The 21,215-nt window shown below is 41.7% G+C and overlaps 1 protein-coding gene across 2 annotated transcripts; it reads left to right on the forward strand.

Annotated features, from left to right (window-relative positions):
• The first annotated feature begins 11,133 nt into the window (after positions 1-11,133).
• Positions 11,134-15,468, forward strand: LOC147633949 (putative aquaporin PIP2-1). Of its 2 annotated transcripts, none has more exons than XM_086805024.1 (4): positions 11,134-11,728; positions 13,211-13,506; positions 14,769-14,909; positions 15,275-15,395. In XM_086805024.1, the coding sequence occupies exons 1-4, from the start codon at positions 11,446-11,448 to the stop codon at positions 15,365-15,367; spliced, it is 813 nt and encodes a 270-aa protein (XP_086661150.1). In that variant the 5' UTR covers positions 11,134-11,445; the 3' UTR covers positions 15,368-15,395. The 2 variants fall into 2 exon arrangements, with proteins under 2 accessions (XP_086661150.1, XP_086661149.1); XM_086805023.1 differs by having other exon boundaries at positions 11,139-11,728; positions 15,202-15,468.
• Positions 15,469-21,215: the final 5,747 nt, after the last annotated feature.

A 21,215-nucleotide genomic window follows, 5' to 3' on the forward strand; every position in this document is an offset into this window, starting at 1 on the left:
AGAGTTTACAGGCCATTAGCTTACAGTAGAGAGAGAAAGGGGGAGTTGAGAGTAGATGGAGTGAGGCTGTGTAGGCCAACCTCACAATGGACAGAGATATTCCAGGAGTTGAGATTAGAGAGAGAGGAAGGATTTAGGCATGGGGGGGGGGGGGAGAGAGAGAGAGAGAGAGAGAGAGAGAGAGAGAGAGAGAGAGAGAGAGAGAGAGAGAGTTTGCAGGCCATTAGCTCATAGTAGAGAGAGAAAGGGAGAGTTGAGAGTAGATGAGAGGATTGTAGAGAGAGGGATAGAGTGAGGCTATGCAGGCCAAGCTTACACTAGAGAGATGAGTAGAGAGAGAGAGAGAGAGAGAGAGAGAGAGAGAGAGAGAGAGAGAGAGAGAGAGAGAGAGAGAGTTGGTTCGATTTTGGGGGGAAACATAGATTGAAAATTGATTTTTTAACATATATATGGAAGTGGAGGGGGAAGAAGAAAAAGGTGGAGGCATTCAATGATGAGATAGAGTGGGTTTTAGAGGGAAATCAAGGTTAAAAATTAGAGTGAGGCTATGCAGGCCAAGCTCACAGTAGAGAGATGAGTAGAGAGAGAGAGAGAGAGAGAGAGAGAGAGAGAGAGAGAGAGAGAGTTGGTTCAATTTTGGGGGGAAAAAGAGATTGAAAATTGATTTTTTGATGTATATATGGAAGTGGAGGGGGAAGAAGAAAAAGGTGGAGGCATTGAATGATGAGATAGAGTGGGTTTTAGGAAAAAATAAAGGTTAAAAATTGAATGTTTTACATATATATGGGTCTAGGGTTAGTTTCAAAGTATAAAACTTGCAAAATGGAAATTTTTTTATATCCATTCCCCCCCCCCCCCCCCCGCGGTTATGAGCTTGCTAGAAAGAGAAGAGGAGAGAGAATGACAACATTAGACCCTATTTTTGTAGGGGGTTCATGGGCTAGAAAGCCCAAATTATAGGCTCCAAGTAGGCCTCTGGATTGACCTTCTCTCCTTAAGAAAGCATAAAATTAGGCTTAATCTCTAAAAATTAGGAATCCTTACAAGGTCCAAAAGAAATCCAAAGGTCTCCTAATGGAAAGAGTGATATGTGGAGTTAATCTAGTGGTATGGAACATCATATTTATTTCATGTACTTACACCAGACACATTTATGTCTTCTATCTTTTACCATCTTATGTATGTATGGTGGAATGTGCCTTAAATGTGGTATGGGACACTTAGACACATTTCACATATATTCATTTGATTGGTTCATTGGATATGTGTTGATCAAGTTCTCCACACTAATCATGAAGAGCTTCAACACTTGAAGCTATTATTGACCATGAGACCACTACCACTCGCACAGGTACAATGTATAATAGATACCTTTTGATCTTTAAAAATTATCCCATATAGAATGCTTGATGGATGCCTGAGCGGGTTTTTCGTGCCTCTTCAGACCTCATCCAATCTTACTTTCAAACACAGGCTTGTTGATATGACACAATTGAGGACAATTGTTATCCCAGGCAGGAGGGTTGTTACAGTTTGTCCGTCGGTCCCTCTATGGGTTAATTGGGGGCTGCCCGATTACCACTATGTTCGTAGCATGGCACTTCGGTGATTCCAAATATTCCATGTGTAGGACATATGGATTTAGGGATGGTTAGAACTAAGTGTTAGATTTAATGCTTATGTGTTGTTGCGTAATTTTAGCATGTGTTGCTAATGTGTAATGTGTTTGAATGAACAACTTGTAGGTTAGTGAGATTGACGAGTTTTGTGCTCGTCGTTCGTAAGCCAGTATGGCTGCGACATGATGGTGGTGATTTGGCATGAGCAATTACCACGGGAAGGTTTTCCTTTTAGTATTATGGCATTGGTAGGATAGCCAACGATTTTGATATTTTGGCCGTGGTATTTACTCTATGAGATATTTTGTGTTTTGTTAGCTATCCATTTTTGTTATACATAGGCATGGACCTATTAATTTGGTTACATGTGAACTAGTCCTTGGGGGTTTATTTAAACTTTTGGTAAAAGCAACTCCTACTTTTTGTAAAGGGCAAGCCCATGCAAGAGCATGCAACTATTCTTGGCATGTGGGCTATTTTTGTTAATAAAGACATAAATATTTTTGGCATGTGGGCTATTTTTGTTAATAAAGACATAAATATCCAAGAAGTGGGAGGATGCCAACACTTCTTGGGGGGGGGAGAGAGAGAGAGAGAGAGAGAGAGAGAGAGTAGATTGCACCAAATACTTGTCTTTTGTGTAGTGAAGTATATTTTTTAAGTGTTTTACGTATTATGTTGATTTAAATTCTCTCTATTCAATTTATTTATTATTGTGAGAATTTGGTTTAAGCTCTTGTACTTAGAAAAGATCCCTGTTTCGCCCACTGATATAGAAATTGAATACAATTTATTTGTGAGACATGTTGAGATATCGAGCTCTAGTGAGGCGGTGGACACTGATGACCCGCCTGGGGGATAGGCCCCGCACTTACACCACTGGCATGGTTGGTGAGATCTTGGGTGATATGTGGCCAGTGGGATGACAGGCTGTGTGACAGCCACTCTAGAGACTGGCATAGTTATAGCGCCAACTCATTTAGTCGGGTTCACACTATAGAGAACCCGTGTATGTATTTGGTTGAGTACCTTTCATATTATTGTGTACTCTTATCTTTGTATATGGTGTGTTGAGTGTTGAGTAGAGAAGAAGAAGATTTTCAGCCTCTCACCTTGTGTGTTCTCTATTAGGGTTTTGTGAGTGTGTGTGTGTGCTTGCAAGAGCTCAAGCTCTCTTCCCCCCTGCATCTTTTCATGGTATCAGAGCCTGGTTCGTGCTAAGGGCTGAGCTGCAAGCAAGAGAACCACAGGAAGCGGTACGAGGGTAAGAGCTTCAATTACTCTTCCCTATTGTGTTGGTGACTACACCCTTGTCGGGAGCTCTACGGGAGGCACCGGCAAACGATCTCCGATTGAGGAGCTTTCTTCGCGGGAGTAAAGCTATAGGGCAACTATACAGTCCTTTGGACTGAAATTTTCCGGGCCGAAAACGCGTTTCGGGCGCGTCTGGACCTCCGTTTTTCAGAAAGCAGGCGATTTCAAGCACTGCGGGTAAGTCGTCGATTCTCTGCAGAACTCTGTTTTAAGAACTGCAGGAAGACAGATTGACTGTGCAGACACTGTGTGTGCTGCAAAGAGGTCTACAGTTGCCATTGGGTGTATGTATGTGCATTGAGGTCACTGGCTGTGACATTTGAGAGTACTACAGTACCGCTGCAGAAAATACTGCAGGTTGTGCAGAAAAAACCAGAGTGCAGTTTCTGGTAAAATTGTGTGTTTGGCAAGATGTCTAATGATGGCATAACACAGATTGTGGCTGAGAAGCTGGACAAGAATAACTTCCATGCTTGGAGGTTCAGGTTGACGAATTTCCTGATGGGAAAAGGCTATTGGGACTACATAGAAGGTGAGCATGAAGAGGCACCGGAGATACCGGATATAAATCCGACTGCTGCAGATGTGAAAGAGTTTAAAGACTGGAACCAAGGAGCAAGGAAAGTCATGTATTGGCTCTCCATTAGTATACAGGACACCATGATTGGGCATATTCAGGATGCCAAGTCCCCCAAGGAGGCGTGGGACACCTTGGTAAAGCTCTATGAAACAAATACCAAGGCACGCAAGATACAGTTGAAGAATGAGCTTCATACTGTGGAGAAAAAGAGCATGTCTGTGAATGACTATGCATTGAAGATAAAGGGTATTGTGGAATCCCTTGCATCTATTGGTGTGTCAGTAGATGATGATGACAAGGTGGAAGTCTGTCTACGTGGTCTCGGGCCACAATACAAGGCGTTCAAGACGTCTATTCAGACTCGGGAAAACATTCCCAACTTTACAGATTTGGTGTCTATGCTGATTATCGAAGAGAAGAGCTTGGGTGAAGACCAACAGTCTTCACAAAGCAAAAACAGTTCAGAGCAACAGGCCTTCTACACGAGTTCAGGAAGAGGACGAGGTAGAGGAGGCCGTGGACGCGGTCAAGGAGGTGGCCGAACAGGTAATCAGAATTATGGCCAGCAGCAGCAGCAACAACAACAGTCCCAGAATCAACAACAACAACAACACGCAGGTGGAAGAGGCAAATTCAGAGGCAGGGGGAGTCAAAGAGGCCGTGGAAATTGGCAAAGGCAATATAATGATGCACGTGAATGCTATTATTGTGGTAAGCCTGGACATGTGCAGTCAGAATGTTATAAGAAGCAGGCTGACATGCAAAATGGGAAAGTGCAGCAAAACAACTATGCATCCTCAAGCAGAAATAATGAGGATAATGAAAGGTTGTTTGTTATGCAGCATGTCGTGAATGCCATGTCTGAAAATGTTGATGCAGCACAAAAAGATAATGTGTGGTATGTGGATTCAGGCGCTTCGAACCACATGACGAGTCATGGAGAGTGGTTCAAGGAGATGAAAAACCCGGAAAGACCAGGTTTTGTGGAAACAGGGGATGACACTGCTCATCCAATTGCCCACGTTGGAGATGTGCCATTATCTATGCAGGATGGCAAAGTGAAGTACCTTGCAGATGTACTTCATGTACCGAACATAACAAAGAATCTGGTTTCAGTTGGCCAGATGATTGAGCAGGGTTTGCAGGTTCGGTTTAACCCTGATGGATGTTATGTTGAAGATTTTAAAGACAAGTGCAGGTTGGTTGCAAAAGGCAACAGAGTGGGCAGAATGTTTACGTTGGATGTAGACATGCCTGAAATGAGTGCTGCGATGTTTGCAAATGGTTCAGGAGTTGTTGCAGACACAGACATATGGCATAAAAGGATTGGTCATGTGAATGTGCAGAGATTGAAGTCTATGCAGACAAAAGGAATTGTGACAGGACTGCCAAAATTTAAAGTGGAAGGTATGCAGAAAATATGTGAAGCATGCCAATTTGGGAAGCAAACAAAGCATGTGTTTCCACGTAACAGGTATGTGAGCAGAAATGCACTAGATGTTGTGCATTCAGATGTATGGGGTCCTACGAAGACCGTGTCTATGGGAGGCTGCAGGTATTATGTGACTTTCATTGATGACCACACGAGGAAAGTGTGGGTATACTTCATGAAGGAGAAAAGTGAGGTGTTTACTCACTTTCAGAATTTCAGAGTTTTGGTTGAAAAGCAAACAGGAAAATATGTCAAGTGCCTAAGGTCGGATGGAGGGGGAGAATACTTCTCCAATGAGTTCTCTGAATTTTTGAAGAAGAATGGTATTCGGAGACAGTTTACATGCAGATACACTCCGCAGCAAAATGGAGTTGCTGAGCGGAAAAACAGGCACATTGCAGAGATTGCGCGAGCATTGATGGAAGAGAAGAATATGCCGCATTGCTATTGGGCTGAGGCTGTTTCTACAGCAGTATACATCATGAACAGGACTCCAACTGCAGCCATACATGATGTAACTCCAGAGGAGAGGTTTACTGGCAGAAAACCAGATTTGTCTCATCTGAAAGTTTTTGGATGCATTGCATATGTGCATGTGCCAGATGAGCTGAGAACTAAGCTGGATCCGAAAGCTGAAAAATGTGTGTTTATTGGATACTCCCTTGAGCAAAAGGGATACAGGTGTTATAATCCTGCTACACGTGAGTTGAGGGTAAGCAGGGATGTTGTGTTTGATGAGATGAGCAGCTGGTATGCTGCTGAAAAAGAAGCTATTGGGGCTGATGTGAGTGGAAGTGTGGTTGCACAGAATGCAGGTCAGCAATCACAGTCTTTGAGTGGACCAGGAGAGTCCTCATCTAGTGGGTCTGTTGATAGACCATGGAGTGGCAGGCTGCGTCATAATACCAGTCCTGCAAATGTGATTAGTACATCACGTAAAGGAAAAGAGAAAGTGGTTGAGCCCCTTGGTATGCCTGACATTTCTGCAGGGCATTCTCATGTTGATGGAGAGTCTAGTGGCTCAGATATGAGCCTTGATGAGGAGCTTGGGATCCCAGCTATGAGAACACCTGGTGTAAAGAAGGCTATGGAAGCCATGAATGAAAAGCTGCGAAGATCAGGGAGAGTGAAGAACCCTGTGCAGAGATTTACATATGATGGTTATGTGGCACATCACTATGCATATATGGCAAAGGTTGTGCAGGTTGTTGAGCCCACATGCATTGATGAGGCTGTTGGAAATGTGAATTGGGAGAAAGCTATGGATGAGGAGATGGATGCACTATATGGAAACGAAACTTGGGATTTAGTGCAATTGCCTGAAGGCAAGAAAGCCATTGGATGCAAGTGGGTGTACAAAGTTAAACATAACAGTGATGGGAGCATAAACAGGTACAAGGCTAGATTGGTAGCCAAAGGATATGCGCAGACATATGGAATTGATTATGAGGAAACTTTCAGCCCAGTTGCCAAGATGGCAACGGTGAGAGTTGTGATAGCAGTGGCTGCGTCAAAGCAATGGTCTTTACATCAGATGGATGTAAAGAATGCATTCTTGCATGGGGATTTGCAAGAAGAGGTGTATATGTTGCAGCCACCTGGTTATGAGGATGTGGGTCACCCCGAGCATGTTTGCAGGTTGAAGAAAGCCTTGTATGGCTTAAAGCAAGCACCAAGAGCATGGTCTGACAAGATTTCTGAATATCTTGTCACTATTGGCTTTCATGTAGCCAATGCAGATTTCTCATTGTATGTGAGACATGGTGATAGAGGGGTTGTGCTTGTTGTCATCTATGTAGATGACTTGATCATTACGGGGGACCATGATGCAGAGATCTTTGAAGTAAAGATCTTGCTTAGACAGAAGTTCGAGATGAAGGATCTGGGGGAGCTCAGATATTTCTTGGGCATTGAGGTGATTAGGTCACCACATGGCATTGGATTACTGCAGAGACAGTATGGCTTGGACATGTTGTCCAAGTATGGTATGACAGGCTGTAAGCCTATTTCTGTGCCATTGGATCAGAATGGCAAATTGAGTGCAGACTCAGGAGAGATCTTGGAGGATCCTACTACGTATAGGAGCATAGTAGGAAGTTTGATCTACATGACGATCACCAGACCAGATTTGAGCTATGCTGTTGGGTTGGTGAGTCAGTTTATGCAGGTTCCACGGAAACCGCATTTGGATGCAGTGAGACGCATACTGAGGTATGTGAGGTCTACTTTGCATTGTGGACTATTCTATGAGACTGGGACAGAGATATGTGTACATGGGTACACAGATGCCGATTGGGCTGGTAGTATCTCAGATAGAAGATCTACCAGTGGATTCATGTTTTCTTTGGGGAGTGCTGCTGTGACTTGGAGCAGCAAGAAGCAACCTACGGTTGCTCTATCAAGTACAGAGGCCGAGTACAGAGGAGCTGCTATGGCAGCATGTGAGGTAGCTTGGTTGAGAAAGCTACTTGCAGATTTGGGTCTATCAGTGGATAGACAAGTTGTCATTTTCTGTGACAACATTAGCAGTATACAGTTGGCCAGGAACCCAGTCTTTCATGCTCGTACGAAGCACATAGAGGTCCACTACCACTTCGTCAGAGAGAAGGTCTTGGCAGGAGACCTTGACCTTGTTTATGTCAGCACAGAGGATCAGGTAGCTGACATCTTCACCAAAGCATTGGGTACAGAGAAGCTCCGCAGATTCAGGGCTTCGCTTGGTGTACATGAGATGGAGTTGAGCTCGAGGGGGAGTGTTGAGATATCGAGCTCTAGTGAGGCGGTGGACACTGATGACCCGCCTGGGGGATAGGCCCCGCACTTACACCACTGGCATGGTTGGTGAGATCTTGGGTGATATGTGGCCAGTGGGATGACAGGCTGTGTGACAGCCACTCTAGAGACTGGCATAGTTATAGCGCCAACTCATTTAGTCGGGTTCACACTATAGAGAACCCGTGTATGTATTTGGTTGAGTACCTTTCATATTATTGTGTACTCTTATCTTTGTATATGGTGTGTTGAGTGTTGAGTAGAGAAGAAGAAGATTTTCAGCCTCTCACCTTGTGTGTTCTCTATTAGGGTTTTGTGAGTGTGTGTGTGTGCTTGCAAGAGCTCAAGCTCTCTTCCCCCCTGCATCTTTTCAAGACAGGTGGATGATTACCTCACCATGTATCCAAGTGGGCCATGGGTATTGTTTGAGCCATGCTTAGTGTATCTTTAATTGTACCATTAATCTATCCTTAAAAACTCCTTAGTTTTTGTAATACAAACTTTACATAAGCTAAGGAATCATTTCTCTAATGTAGAATAAGTGGAATCTTAGGAGTGCACTTGCTAATCTCCTCCCAAATTTGTAAAGTCTTAAGAGACGCAATGTGTTATAGTATTGCACTAACAAAATTCTCAATATTTGTGATTGAGCCTACTTTTGATTCATGCTTTTCATGGCAAGGTACCTATTGTTTGGTGTTTTCTTTCTTTCTTCTCTATTGAATTGTTTTAGCCCCACTAATTGAAAATGCTATAAGCATTTTTTGCATTTCTTTTGAAAAAATATCCAACTTTCCATAGCCTTCCAAAGGCCCTTTATAGATGCACCCTATCAAACTATAATATTAACACTAACTATTGGAGCAATAATCAAAAAAGGATTCTCACTATAGTATTGGCCCACAAATATTCAACCCTCACTCGAATAGTGTAGCCACAAATATTCAGCCCTCTATTTTATTATTATAAAGATGATCATTGTTATTATTATTGTTGTTGTTGTTTTAGATGATGATGATATCACACAAATTTATTAATCATTTTCTTTTATTATGATAATGATGATCATTGTTGTTGTTGTTGTTATTATTATTTATGTTGATGGTGTTATTATTTATGATGATGATGTTGTTTTGATTATTTTTAGGGAGATAAGGGTCACAGAGCCTCTTTCTAGCATGGGGCAAATGTTAGTGGCGTTATTTTAAGGGAGACAAGGGGCAACCTCTTTAGATTGCCATCCTCTTAAACCTCATATCGTTATACTCGATTAAATACTTCATTGAGGGTTCAATTTTAAAGAACCTCTCAAACCGCCAACAAGGAAAATATAATAAAATATAGATTCAATGAAGATATTAGATCAATCATAACATATGATTCAGCATTGCTATTTTTTACTATTTTTTAAAACTTTAAAACATTTACTTTCTCACAACCAATATGTGTTCACACCCTATATATATAATTCATACCTCATTATGCATTTTATTTGTTGGGGGCTTATACTCTCCATTTGCAATGATGAAGCTTATCATTTTTCATTTGATAAGAATGCTAGCATGCCTAGTTTTAAAGAATGCTTGTGCATAGGAGCAAATCATGACATGTAAGGAGAAACCAGGTGCTCATGGTACTTTTAAGGCTCTCAATAAACACCATGGAGGATGATAGAATGCTTGTGCATAGGAATAAATCATGACATGTAAGGAGAAGCAAGGTGCTCATGGTACTTTAAAGGCTCAATAAAGACCATGTAGGATGATAGAATGCTTGTGCATAGGAATAAATCATGGCATGTAAGGGGGAACAAGGTGCTCATGGTACTTTGAAGGGTCAATAAACACAATGGAGGATGATAGAATGCTTGTGCATAGGAATAAATGATGGCATGTAAGGAGAAACAAGGTGCTCATGGTAGTTTCAAGGGTTACCAAACCTTGAAAGTTAAAGGATCATGATATTGAACATAATGATGCACCAAATCAAAAGGAAAAAATCAAATTATGATCTTAATATAAGGATGAATCTTAGTCTTTAATGTGCTTATTAAGGGCATTGTGAGAAAAACTTATCATGATCATCACTCTTCCTTTGCTAGAACACAATATCCATATGCACACATTTACTTAATCCCATGTACTAAACATAAGTTACATATTAAGATGGTTGGCTCAAGCACATTTATGTTTAATTCCCATGGACTTGTAATCAAGAAACAAAGGCATGCCATGCGTCACTATAGCGTGGTGCTTATGTTTCTTATAAGTTGTATAGATATATAAAAACATAAAGTTTACACCAATGCAAGTACGAAAAGGTAAATATGTATACATAAATAGAAGGTAAAATGTCATGGCACGCATGGGTGTGTTATGTTGTACTTTCAAATTCCAGCCAATTCAAAAAAAATGTTAATTGAAAGAAATCTTTAAGGTCTTTCTTGAAATTTCAAGTAGGTGAAAGTGAAACAAAAAGAAAGGAATAAGGATTGCAATTCTTGATTGTGGTTCCTCACTTCTTGGGTGAGTTATGCTCTTGCATATATTATAACCACCATGTTTCACACAAGCTAAATTTAATGTTGAATTTAGTGGAGGTGTAATCTCTACATGTTGAAGTAAAATGCCAACTACTTCTATGTACATTGATTTGTAAGTCCTATTATTGCTTCCACTATCAATTACCATGCCTTGAAGTAGGTTTGTTGAACCCATGTGCTCCTTACTCATGGGTTTAAAGTATGAGGTGGACAAAGTGGAAAGTGACTAGGGGCCACATCTCTCTCTCTCTCTCTCTCTCTCTCTCTCTCACACACACACACACATTTGCATGCACATTCATTGTTGTGTGCATGTGCAATTGTGCATGCACATATATTTCATCACGTAAACATGTGCATGCTTTTGCCTCTAACGAAAGTCTCTAAAGTTTTTAAAGTTAGGTTACGTGGGAATGGTAGTGAAGTCTCTTTGAAGTTTAAACTTTCACGCAAATTTTAAAGCCCACGAGAGGTACCTTGACTTAAAGGGGAAGTCAGAACTGTAAAGGAAAAGTAAATGAAACCCAAAATTCAAAGGTCGGTTTCTTTTGAAGGTCATTTTCTGTTCTGAATTAATTTATGAAACCACCCTCTTGTACTTTAGGCCTATAGGCAGGGCCAGCACAAGGTGAGACAACACTCAAGGTCAGGCATTGGACTCGGACAAAGGAGAAAGGGCTAGAAGGAGAAAAGGGAAGGGGACAACTTGGGGTACCCAAGGACCTTTTCAAGTGCTCGGTCGCCACAAGAGGGGTCCGTGCTGAGCTGGCCAATAGCGCAGGGGGCTTTGCTGAGCTGCCCAATTTGCTAAGGAAAAGGGGTTGAGAAGAGCTTATCAGAGCGGAGGAAATGGCTTATGATGGCCACATGCAGGTTGTCCGGTGGCCTCGCCTTTCCAAAAATCTCTCTCTATATATATAGAGTAGATCTTCTCCCTTGTCTTGCTTATATGTTCACATGCTTCTCAGGAAGTATCCAGCAGACCATAGGCTTTTCCCTTCTGCATGTATTTTGCCCATGTGATTTTTTGTTTTGTTTTTTGCCACCCTGCTGCACCGTCGTTGCAAAGCCTGCTAGCGATGGCACCCTAAGCTTTTAGCTTCTTTTCTGCTCTTTTTGTAACCTTTTTCCCCAACACATAGCTTCTTTCACAAGCAAGCTCTAATCACAAGCCGCAGAAAGCATTATGGCTAGTAAGGAGATGGAGCAAGGAGGCCCTGTGGCTCCAAAGGATTACTCTGACCCTCCGCCTGCCCCCTTCATTAATTCCCATGAATTCTTTCTCTGGTCTTTCTACCGAGCTTGCATAGCCGAGTTTGTTGCCACCCTCCTCTTCCTCTACGTCACCATAGCCACTGTTATTGGAGCTTCTGAGGCCAAGCGCTGTGGTGGTGTTGGCATCCTTGGCATTGCTTGGGCCTTTGGTGGCATGATCTTCATCCTTGTCTACTGCACTGCAGGAATCTCAGGTAAAACATTACAATTGCTCACTAGGAGAGAAAATTAATTAAGAGGTAATATTACTTAAGGTCCTCATACTGCACAAAGTAAGCTTAATTATAACACCCACAAGCTACCCAAACCTTTGTTTTTGGGAAGCTAAAATCGTAAAGTGCCCTAATTTTTCCAAGAATGAAGCTTGCATAGCCTAGTTTTTAACCTACAAAACTCGATAATTAACAACCAGCTTTATCTCAAGTCCAATCTCCATGCTCAGCTAAAGCTTACCAAAGCTACACACAAAGTAACACAGCCTGGGGTTTTGCACCTCTTCTTGAACTTGCACCACTTAAGTAAAATTTTTGTAAGAGCTAATCAACCCTGTAATTTGCCTTAATCTGCTCTCATAACCGGAGTTTAGGTGAAACTTGACTTGATTTTCTTCCAAGAAATAAAGATGGACCAATGTTTTCGTTTTTAAAGCTAGCCAAATATAGTCAACCCAAGAAATTCAAGTGAAAATGGGCTAATTCTTCGGCTCTTGAGCTAATAAATCATAGTCAACCACCAGAGGCTTTTTAATTCACATCTGAGAATTGACCACCCTTTCCTTCTTACTATGGAATGCATTGAGCTATAGCCTGGAGGAAAGCTCAGCAGTGTGGACCCTGTCCCCCGGTGAATATCCGAGTAAAGTGGGCTCTTGTGTGTGTGTGTGGGGGGGTGTGTGTGTGTGTGTGTGAGTGAGTGAGAGAGAGAGAGAGAGAGTGAGAGAGAGAGCACTTATATGTCGTGCGTGTTTAAAAAGAGAGAACAATGTGTGCCGGAGTAAACACTTCATTGCTTGTGTGTATGAGAGAGAGAGAGAGAGAAAGAGAGGTATGTAGTAGCAAATATGCAAAGAGCTTTAATTGCTTGTGTGTATGAGAGAGAAAAAGAGAGGGTTTTTTTATACCTAGTATCAAATATGACAAGAGAGGTTTTTTTTATACCTAGTATCAAATATGCCAAGAGCCTTAGAAGGACTATCCAACAAAGCTGAACATGAATCCATGCCAACTTAAAGGCACTTGCAGTAGCCACTTCTGCCCCACATCAGGGTGTAGAAAAGGGCCCTAGCCACTTCTGCCCCACATCAGGGTGTACAAGGGTAGGGCCAGAGTCCCTTTTTATTATACACCCGCCCAAGAGAGCACTTCATTGCTTGTGTGTGTGAGAGAGAGAAAATATGACACTACAGGTTGTGTGTCTGAGAGACGGATCTAAGAGAGAGAATTTCGAGAATAGTCTCTCTCTCTCTCACACGCACACACTCTTCTAAATAGTTGCTTGCTAAGTTATCCTAGACAGAGAATTTTGAGAGAAATCTCTCTCTCCCCAACTCACTCACACACACACTCTCTCTCACTCACACGCACGCACTTACTTCTAAATAGTGTTCACTCGAATCAGTTAAGCGCGGGCTAAATTGTGGAGGAGAGAGTGTGTGTGTGTGTGGGGGGGTTGTGCAGGAGGGCACATCAACCCAGCGGTGACATTTGGGTTGTTTCTGGCAAGGAAGGTGTCATTAGCACGCGCTGTATTGTACATTGTGATGCAATGCCTAGGGGCGATATGCGGGGTGGGCTTGGTGAAGGCATTCCAGAAGTCGTTCTATGTGCAATCAGGTGGAGGTGCCAATATGGTGGCGCCGGGCTACTCCAAAGGCACTGGCCTCGCCGCTGAGATCATTGGCACCTTTGTCCTCGTCTACACCGTCTTCTCTGCCACTGATCCCAAACGAAAGGCGCGCGACTCTCACGTCCCTGTAAGTATCACACTATTTCATCCATGGTCGAGCCTCTACTAAATAATATGTTTATGCTTCTTTTTTAAAAAAACATAATTATAATTATGTTTATAAACTGCCCAAAAACATATACACCAGTCAATATGTTTATGCTTCCATCATCATCACGTCAATGAGGCATCACTTAAAAAAATAAAATAAAAAAATACAATATTTTATGCTTCCATCATGATCACTTCAATGACTCAAAATAAAATAAAATATTGCCTCAAGTGTCTAGGATTAGCTAACAATGATTTTGATTTACTAGAGAGCGGTATAACGCTTAGAGAGCTGTGTTATCTAGGGGTATCTATTTCGGTATAACGCTTAGAGAGCTGTGTTATCTATGGGTATCTATGTCGTCAAAATCACCCAGGACTTGCACTCACCCCAAAATATTTATTTTTATTAGCTGGGCTCTAGCTTGCCTCGACCTCTCTTGACGAGAGGTCGTGGATTCGAACCTATTCCATGACACTCATAAATATATAAATATAAATAAATAAATATCACCAAATTGTATACCTACATGTGATGATACTTTGTATATAACTTAAAATTACTTAAATTATTATTTTTGAACAAAAGATAATCATATTTATAAGATAAAAGCAACCATTTACAAAGGATCTCTTTTTACATCTTCCACAACCATCCCACTGTTTTTTCTTACCCTTCCACCAAGTTTTCTAAGTTCAACCTCATAGCCTTACCAACTCCGAAGTTATAATAAGAAGTCATTTGATAGTAGTGTCATGTGAAGAGCTTGGACTCACATTGCATTGAACGTGCACGGTTAGTTCTATTCACATGGTTTGCTTAGACAGGACACAACTAAGCTTAATTAAATATTGTTGCAAATATAGACATCTTACTATATATATATATATATATATATATAGTAATAAATGAGCCAACTAATAGAGAGATGTTGACACTATAATGACCATAATTATAAAAACCGAAATGGTGAGGATTGAAAGTAGGGGAAAAAATAATCCTCGTGGCCAAAGGCTCTCCCACTAGTGCTCCTAGAAAGTCAAGACTAACTAGTTAATGCTTATAGAGGAATTCCAGTTATTCATTATGAAGGAACTATTCACTAATTGAGCTTGAACTACCAACTTAGCTCTTGAACTTGACAATCATGTGGTTGTTTAAGATAAGATCTAGCCTAGGGAGCTTTCTGAACAACTAGGTTGAATTCAAGATGATAAAAGGGAACTGTGAGCGTGCAGGTGCTAGCTCCACTTCCTATTGGATTTGCAGTGTTCATGGTTCATCTTGCCACCATTCCCATAACAGGCACGGGCATCAACCCTGCAAGAAGCTTTGGGCCGGCAGTCATCTACGGCCACAAGAACAGCTGGGATGAGCAGGTAAGTTCCACGAATCGATAAATAGAGAGAGAGAGAGAGAGAGTGTGTGTTCCATCTGATCAGCATCCCGATCTTCTCTAATTTTACGTTATTTTATGCAGATATAATAATTATTACATTTTAGTTTGCCACTGGCCTGTGTTAATTTTGCTTCCTATCATGTATTTCTTAATCATTTATTTTTCAATCTCCTTTCATCTGCATGCGCTCATCTGCTAATCTTTGTTCAGTTAATTTATAAGTTTGGGATTAACAATGATCTTTTGTTTTTTAAATAAATGGGCTTGTGTAGTGGATCTTCTGGGTGGGGCCTTTCATAGGGGCCGCTATAGCAGCAGCTTACCATCAGTACATCTTACGTGCAGGAGCATACAAAGCATTCGGCTCGTTCCGTAGCCAAGCGAGCAACCTCTAATTTATTACTTTTCACACCACGTCCTCCACGTTTGTTTGATTAAAATAATCTACCACCTCCACCTTTGTTTCTTTTTCTCCCAAATCCCACTTTGTAAAATTTCTCTTCACCATCAACACTATCTATGTTTTATTTATTTTTTTATCTTTTGTGCTCGGTGCGTGTGCGTGTGCGTGTACTCTTTCGTCCCGCTGTAAACAGCCAGCAGGTTTTGAACCCATCACTTCCTGGATGGGACTTCAACACGTTATCGTTAGAGTGTGTCTCCATTGCCGAAAAATGAGCACTATCTATGTTCTATTGTACACTATTTCTTTACAAAGACTTATTTCTTTGTTGAGTACAAAAAAGAAACATGTTATTTCCCTAGGAACATTTCATATTTTTCTTGGACTCCTAGTGTATGCTCAGGACCCACCCAATCCAAGAGGTCGTGGGGCTGGATGTCGTGACAATGACAGTTCACTAGCCCTCAAATGAAATGTCAACTGCCCGCAGAAGAAGAGTCTATGTTTTTCAAAAGTCAAGTGTACCTCCTGAAAATGTTGGAAATTACCATTACAATAAGGGTGGAAAAAGTGTGTCCTTCAAAATGAAATTTTGATCTTTCGAATTTAAGGCATGTTGGCACCTCTTTAAAAAAAAGAATGTGCATTATGATGGTGTCACTATAATATGGTGAATGGTGCACATCAAATGGTGAATAGTGTGCACGTTAATACAATATGGTGAATGGTGCATGTCAATACAATATGGTGAATGGTGCACATCAAATGTCAATTTTGTGAGAGTATTGATATGTGTACAATGATTTTCAAACTCATCTTATCAAGTTTTCTTTGTCACCAACATGGTCACATGAATAAGAATAATTTAAAAATGCATCACTTGCATTTACTTTAATTAACAGTGAAATATGCTCCAAACTCCATACAAAATGTGCCACTCTTTCACAAGAACAAATCAAAAGGGTTCATAAGGATGTGAACCCTTTTGAAGTGAACTCTACATCAAAAGGGTTCATAAGGATGTGAACATTTTGGAAGTAAGGCCATGAAAATTGTAATCTTAGAGCAATTTAAAAGTTCTCATGTACCTCACAAGGACATGACTATAAGTCTATGTGAATAATACAAAATATTATAGGAGGCCATGTATGTAATTGTAAAAAAATGTATGTATATCAATATAAAATGGTTTAAAATGATGGACAATGGATATTATTGATAAAAAGTCAATCTTAAACATAATCTTAAGTATTGAAAAAATATTTGTGTGAAATATACAAACATTTCAGGGTCGTTGTACAATAAGAGTACTCACTTTGGGATCATACCGTTGAGATGGGACAAGCTTGATGAAATTGATCCAGGTATGCTTCTAATAGCATCGTGCCAAGTGGCATTTTATGGAGGCTCAAGACGTAACTCAATCGAGTTACAATAGCTACCACCTTGGCCCCATTGTGAATGACCATGTATCTCGATCGAGTTGTTACACAATGGACAATAACCATGTAGGCAGCACCACGTAACTCGATCGAGTTACACGGTAGACATCCACCACAAGTAACAACTCGATCGAGTTACATGGTGCCTATGTGGATGTCCATCGTGTAAATAAATTGGATTACGTACTCAACCCATGGCATGCATGCACATCATAAATGCAACTTGAAATTGTTGACATAGAAAGCACAATTTTAAAAAGTACATTTTCCACATAACATTCGACTGAGTTATGTGGAAACCCTATGCTTGATGGAAACATGCCATTTTAATGCATGGAATGCACTTTTAAAAACATGAATTTTCCCACGTAACTAGATCAAGTTACTCGTAGACCGAATGAATGGTTTTGATGCATGCAAAGCTACCCAATTTTTCTACAGGTATCTTCACAAAAATCGACTAACTTATAAATAAAGTCAATCGATGATTGACATGTGGTCCCAAAAAAAAAGTCAATCGATGATTGACATGTGGTCTCAAAATACATACCTCGATCGAGCTATGTGGTAAAACGAATTATCGATGGTGGTAGACACATGTCCTTTGTGTCCCCTAACTCGGTCAAGCTATAAAAAGCCCCCTCCCCCATCCCTCATTCTCACTAATCGTTGTTAAATTTTCCTCTCCTCGTAATCTATATTAGCGTATCACTTAATCATTCACCTAATCTCCATTAGATGTTTCCTAATCTCTATTAGATATTTTTTCACTTTCACACTTAGGTTATGATTTTCATTTGGGCGGCTTTACTGTCTCTAGCATGGACTCATGTGAGTCCATAGAGAACCTCATACCCATGATTCACCACACTGCGAGCTATCAACGGTTTGAGTGTGCAAGTGACACACAGTCTACCTTACATATCATGGTAGACCTAGAGGCGATGTTGGCTTCCTTACATAGCCTAGATATCATACTACATATGCAACTTAACACTGGCCTACCCCGTGAGGTGGATAAGCTCCCTGACATTAGAGATTATGTTTTAGATCTATTTACAGATGGCCATGAAGTCCATCCTCTGCAATTCAAAAATCGCTTCTTATTTTCAAATGCTCCTACTTGGCCATACTAGCACATATCGATATAGCTGATATGTAAGGATGCCACACCATCCCCAAATTTCCTTATACTCTATAAAGCAATTATATGTAAAGTTCATATTGGGACTAGAGGTGGACTACACTAGGATCCATCTTGGCGGTGATCTAAGCAGGAGTTGCTTGGGCGAGAAGGGTACGACGTGACCCCCCCGAGCCCACTGAGTTATTGAGTTCAATAAAACCTTGTGCCGCTTTCTAGTGTTGCGGCTCTTAGATCCCAAGTTGGGGTCGATGTGTACTTACTGCCATAGAGAGCATCCACCACCACGGGGTGCAGCTATCTCACACATAATGCCTATAGTGACTCGACTTGGAACTGTGAGTCTTTAATTTTCTTACTTACATGTATGTTACTTTCTCTTGTATTTTTTCTATATATCTTATTCATGTTTGCTCTGTCACATAGATGCCACTTGCACATACTATGGAGTCAGCATTACCAGAGAGAATTTAGAGAGACTATTCTACAGAGGTGGAGCATATGAGGTTGGAGATGGAGTAGACGGGCACAGAGATGGGGGACTAGACACAAAGGCTCCATGATGAGATTACATCACACTCACTGGTTTCTCCTCATGAGACTAGCAATATGATTTCCATTATCCTATTTCAACACATGCATCCTTTGTGCAATTCCAACTCGCTATCTCATCTAATATGACATCTCTGCTTATGTGTACTTTCCTCATAGTTGGATTGTAGCATTCGTAAGCCTTCTGATCCATTACATACCCAATAAAGACACACTTTTTAGCTTTCAAATCTAGCTTTGTCTCTTCTCATCTGGTATATGCACATATCAAATGCAGCCAAATACCTTCAAGTGCTATCGGTCTGGCTTTACTCGTGATATCCTCATCTCTACACTGTACTATCATGAATAGCCACTATGCCACAGTTCTATTCATGATATAGACTGCGGGCTACTACCTTTGCCCAATAGTAATCTGACATATTCTTCTCATTCATCATAGCTCATGCAGCCTTCGTAATGCTACGTTTATTCCTTTTTGACCCCGTTTTGTATTGAGGGGTATATCAGCATGTCAATTGTCTCCGTATCCCATGCTCACTCAAGTATGCATCAAATGCATGTGAGGTGTACTCATGAGTGACCGCCATCCGACCTTAAGAAATTTATGTAGCACACCCATATTGCTTCTCAACCATGGGTTTGAATTCCTTGAACTTGTCAAATGCTTCCCTTTATGTTTTAGAAAGTGCACCCACATCTTCTTGCTGAAATCATCAATGAAGGACACATAATATTGATTTTTGTTTATGCTATGCATTTGAGTTAGACCCAATTTGTCTGTATGTATGACCTCCAATGGTTTACAACTTATCCTCCCATGATTTGAAAATGGAAGCCTTTCTTGCTTCCTAAACTAGCATGCATTGCACACATGATTTGAACTTTGGCAAACCCGACACAACGCACCCATTGTTTGCATATTCCTTAGCTTTTGTAGATTCGATATTTGCGTATGCTAAATGTCAATGACATGTACCTCTCCTCAGCCTTCAAAAAACATAACAGATTCTAACTCAGGTATCTTAGTCATTGTGCCAATTGCATGGCTCAGTGTAAATAATCTCTATGATGGTCCTTCATTTGCATAGCTTATGGATGCATAGTTGCCATGATGCAACAACCCATTCCATGCATCATTTTTCTTCTTATAGCATTCTCTTGCAAAATGCCCAAGCATTCCACACTAGTGAAAACCACTCGCATCTTTGTTTGCCTCCACATTATACGAGCCACTTCCTCTTCCAATGATGGTTCTCCCCCTTCCTCGGAAGTACGGTCTACTGCCATATGTATTCCCTCTTCCATGGCTATACTACACGTGGTATTGCTACCTATAGCAGCAGTTATTGGCTTTGCCAATCTTAGTTATGTCTTCCACACATTATTCCACATGGTGGTGAGGATCTCCCCCTTATTCCACATGGTGGTGAGGATCTCCCCCTTATTCCACGTCCGCTCTGCTGAGAGTAAAATGCATGATTCTATGCATTACTACTGATGCCAACACTCATGTTTCCAAGACCAAGCTTCACTTCTTCATTTATGAGTTCTTCAAAGTTGGATGGAGCCTCCCGTAAGTGTCCAAGGATTTGTAATCCTTGCCAAGATTGATGTATGCAAGGTTTGCTGAAAATAATTAGCCCAAATGGTTCCAATGAGTGTGAATTTTGAGGGAGCTTTTCTTGGTTGTCCTCTCTCTCTACTTGAACTATCTCTCTCTAACTATTGCCACCACCATCCTCGCCCCCACCATCACCGCCCAGCCTAACCTAACCTAGCCCACCCTCCCTCTCTCTCCTCCTCTCTCTCTCCTTCTCTCACACTCCCTCTCTCTCTATCCTTCTCTCATGCTCCCTCTCCCTCTCTCCCTCTCTCTCTCCCACCCTCCCTCTCTCTCCTTCTCCCACCCTCTTCCCTCCCTTTCGCTTTCCCATCCTCTCTCCTCTCTCCCTTTCTCTCTCTCTCTCTCTCTCCCACCCTCCCTCTCTCTCCTTCTCCCACCCTCCTTCTCTCTCATCTCTCCCACCCTCCCTCTCTCTCTCCCTTCCTTTCTCTCTCCCACCCTCTCTCTCTCCTCTCTCCCTTCCTTTCTCTCTCCCACCCTCTCTCTCTCTCCTTCTCCCACCCTCCCTCTCTCTCATCTCTCCCACCCTCCCTTCTCCCACGCTCTTCCCTCTCTCTCACCTTGTCCCACCACCGCCCAACCCACACTACCCTCTCTCTCCTTCTCCCACCCTCTTCCCTCCCTTTCACTCTCCCACCCTCCATCTCTCCCTTTCTCTCTCCCACCCTCCCTCTCTCTCCTTCTGCCACCACCGTCCTTCTCTCTCATCTCTTCCACCCTCCCTCTCTCTCCTCTCTCATTTCCTCTCTCTCTCCCACCCTCCCTCTCTCTCATCTCTCCCACCCTCCCTTGTCTCCTTCTCCCACCGTCTTCCCTCTCTCTCTTTCCTTGTCCCACACTACCCTCTCTCTCCTTCTCCCATCCTCTTCCCTCCCTTTCACTCTCCCACCCTCCCTCCCTCTCCCTCCCTCCCTCTCCCTCCTTCCCTCTCTCTCCTTGTTCCACCCCCTATACATAATCTCTTCATCCAAATGTTATTATATGTGGATGTTATTGCATCTCAATTTTATTATATGTGCATGTGATTGCATGGTACTCCATGCCCTTTGCATGTGATTTCATAGCATTTAGAGCCTTTGCAACATGTGACGGTATATCTTTGCATGTGAGTACAATTA

Source organism: Cibotium barometz, chromosome 11 (assembly GCF_041138505.1).
Source record: "Cibotium barometz isolate CiBa-2024 chromosome 11, ASM4113850v1, whole genome shotgun sequence".
Taxonomy (NCBI): domain Eukaryota; kingdom Viridiplantae; phylum Streptophyta; class Polypodiopsida; order Cyatheales; family Cibotiaceae; genus Cibotium; species Cibotium barometz.

What these genes read in the sequence shown, in the direction of transcription:
- LOC147633949 (XM_086805023.1), top strand. Translation starts at nt 11,446, where the DNA reads ATGGCTAGTAAGGAGATGGAGCAAGGAGGCCCTGTGGCTCCAAAGGAT. An exon ending in CTGCACTGCAGGAATCTCAG is followed by an intron (nt 11,729 to 13,210) that starts GTAAAACATTAC and finishes GGGGTTGTGCAG; the next exon opens with GAGGGCACATCAACCCAGCG. An exon ending in CGCGCGACTCTCACGTCCCT is followed by an intron (nt 13,507 to 14,768) that starts GTAAGTATCACA and finishes GTGAGCGTGCAG; the next exon opens with GTGCTAGCTCCACTTCCTAT.